The sequence below is a fragment of the Sycon ciliatum genome, chromosome 10 (genome assembly GCF_964019385.1).
Source record: "Sycon ciliatum chromosome 10, ocSycCili1.1, whole genome shotgun sequence".
Taxonomy (NCBI): Eukaryota; Metazoa; Porifera; class Calcarea; order Leucosolenida; family Sycettidae; genus Sycon; species Sycon ciliatum.
This window is the reverse complement of record NC_088652.1, coordinates 18302140-18304639: the sequence shown is the minus strand read 5'-3', so window position 1 is coordinate 18304639 and position 2500 is coordinate 18302140. Positions and strand designations below refer to the sequence as shown.

The 2500-nt window shown below is 44.0% G+C and overlaps 1 protein-coding gene across 1 annotated transcript in view; it reads left to right on the top strand.

Moving 5' to 3' along the window:
- LOC135826399 (methylmalonate-semialdehyde/malonate-semialdehyde dehydrogenase [acylating], mitochondrial-like) overlaps positions 1-2500 on the top strand; it is an 18513-nt gene that overhangs the window by 6215 nt on the left and 9798 nt on the right. The window contains exons 7-9 of the mRNA XM_065339013.1: positions 588-618; positions 935-1082; positions 2296-2360. Of these exons, the coding sequence (XP_065195085.1) occupies positions 588-618; positions 935-1082; positions 2296-2360 (244 nt within the window). The remainder of the gene's footprint in view (positions 1-587; positions 619-934; positions 1083-2295; positions 2361-2500) is intronic.

Here is a 2500-nt window from a genome sequence, read left to right as displayed (position 1 = left end):
TGTCACGTGTGTGAGTTAGTTTTCAAAGTGCACACACTTGTGCCAGTTTTTTCTATGAACAGTATTGTTTAGTTTAAACCCTTTAATTCAAGAACTATGTCGTCTCTAAAGATCTCCTGTCATCTTATCATGGAACGAAACAAGACTTGTCAGGAGTAACTTACTAGTTCTTGTCGTAGAGTGTGGCTGTTTAACTGTTCATGCTGCTGCTGCTGCCTGCAAACGCCGTGTGGTCTCGTCTGGTCACAAGAAGAACCTATAGTGCGTTTGAAAAGTATAGACCTCTAGACTTTTTCGAATAATTCAAATTTGATTTGAGCTTTTTGAGAAATTTCTTCGGAATATTGCTCAGGCAGCTCACGCAATTTTCTCATGTAAATTTTTAAGCGATTAGATAACAGATGCCCAATTTCGAAATTTTTATGCAAAAAGTGATCACAGATTTTATGTGGTATAGATGCTGGCCTAACGGTTTTTTGAAACCAGAGGTCTGGACTTTTGAAACGCATTATTGTGCTAGCAGGAAGTATGGAAAATTGCACAGTGCATCGCTTAGCATAACCAGTGTCTTATGTTTGTTTTCCTAGGTTCAACTTCCCTGCCATGATTCCTCTCTGGGTAAGCGTATGACTTGCAGCTTGCATGGGCATGCATGCTGGTGTGTGCATGGGGAGTGTGTGTGTCTGTGTGTGTGTCTTTGTGTCTGTGTGTCTGTGTCTGTGTGTATGGGGGGGGGGGGGCATCTACTGTTGCAGAAACGTCACTGTCCTGTGGGCGTGCTAGTATCGTATGACTGTATCCATGACCGTGTGCAATTGTATTGATTTTACTCGAAGTAGAATTAACGTTTTGTTCCGGTGGGGATTAGGGATAAGCCACTGCTCATGATTGAAGTTTATAGCATTTCTCGTTTTTTGTTGTCTGTGACGTGTAGATGTTCCCGGTAGCCATGGTCTGCGGCAACACGTACGTGCTGAAGCCCTCGGAGCGTGATCCAACAGTGACGATGATGTTGGTTGAGCTGGCTGAGAAGGCTGGCTGTCCGCCAGGTGTTCTCAATGTCATCCATGGCACCAAGCCAGGTAAGACAACGTGTTCAAATGTGTTCAAACTGAGGTCTAGTTAGGCAGTGGAGCTCACCAAGTACATACTCTGATACTTAATACAGTCAGCTTTGTGTATAACGACACTCGGCGGGGCATCAGAAAAGTGTCCTTATTCGCGAAGTGTCCGTATACCCGAAGTCTCATTAGGCCATCATTTTTTATAGCTATGTTTCGCGTCGTCCGCACGCATACGTTTTGATTTTTTTTGGAAAAAAATAAAAAAATCGAACATGCACAGTGAATGTACGATCGTGCGAGTCATAAGTGTGGACTGGTTGCATACGGCGATACTGGGATTTAGAAATGGCCTCTAGGCCAGCATTGGTAAATCGTTTGTTCGGCATGTGGGAGCAATATTCTATGAGCTTACACCAGACCGCATTGATCGCCTCAAGCTGAGAGGATGCGTCGTTCCGGAGCTCTTTGCACCGCTGCTGAAGTCTGAGTACAATAATCCAGCGAAGCATAGGCACCAACGGTTGCCTCCTCCGTCCAAAGTGAATATTTTACTAATGCTGATAACCCAGATGTTGTGCTTCGATGTACGATTTTTCTTTCGAATGTACACCATGCACGAGCTTTTGTGCTATGTACAGTGCATACACCTCTGATGAGCCTTTTTTATTATTTTGCAATTTTTTATTTTATTCCACCTCTCGCATATGATTCTGGAAGTTGACCTGACGCGAAACATGGATATAAAAAATGATGGCCTTATATGTATTTCAGTTAGGTGGGACTGTAGAATTGTGGTTATATCCGCAGTCGTTATTGGTGAAGTTGACTGTACATGCACTTGCTTAGGATGGGCATTGGTTAAGAACTACCTCTGATGATGTACTAAGTACGAGACTCTACCGACCGGTTTATGGTTGCAGTCAGGAACACTGTTTTCCATACATAGTGTCCTCCACCTTGTGATATGCCGTCATCGTATATTAACATAAGTACAGTTTCCTGTTGGCCATGGAGGTACCCCTTATCAATCCGAGTTGTACTCAGTGTACTTGTAATGCAGTCTTCACTCTGTACAACATACATGTAGGTTATGAAATGTCAGTTTGTCAGTGGTGGCAAGTCTTGGGACGCTCTACTATCCGTGTGTTTAGAGGATAACACTAGATGCACGTGTGTGTGTGTGTGTGTGTGTGTGTGTGTGTGTGTGTGCACGTGTTCTTGCATCTACTAGCCGTTGACTTCATCTGCTCCGACCCAGACATCCGTGCCATCAGCTTTGTTGGCTCCAACCATGTGGTAAGGTGTCTCTCTATCCTTCAATGATGTCATCAATGATGGCATCACTCGGTGTGCTGGACCCCTGGCCATGCCATGCACCGCTGCCATCTTGCTTGGTTTTCCTGTTACTTTTGAACTACATGATATTGTTACTAAAC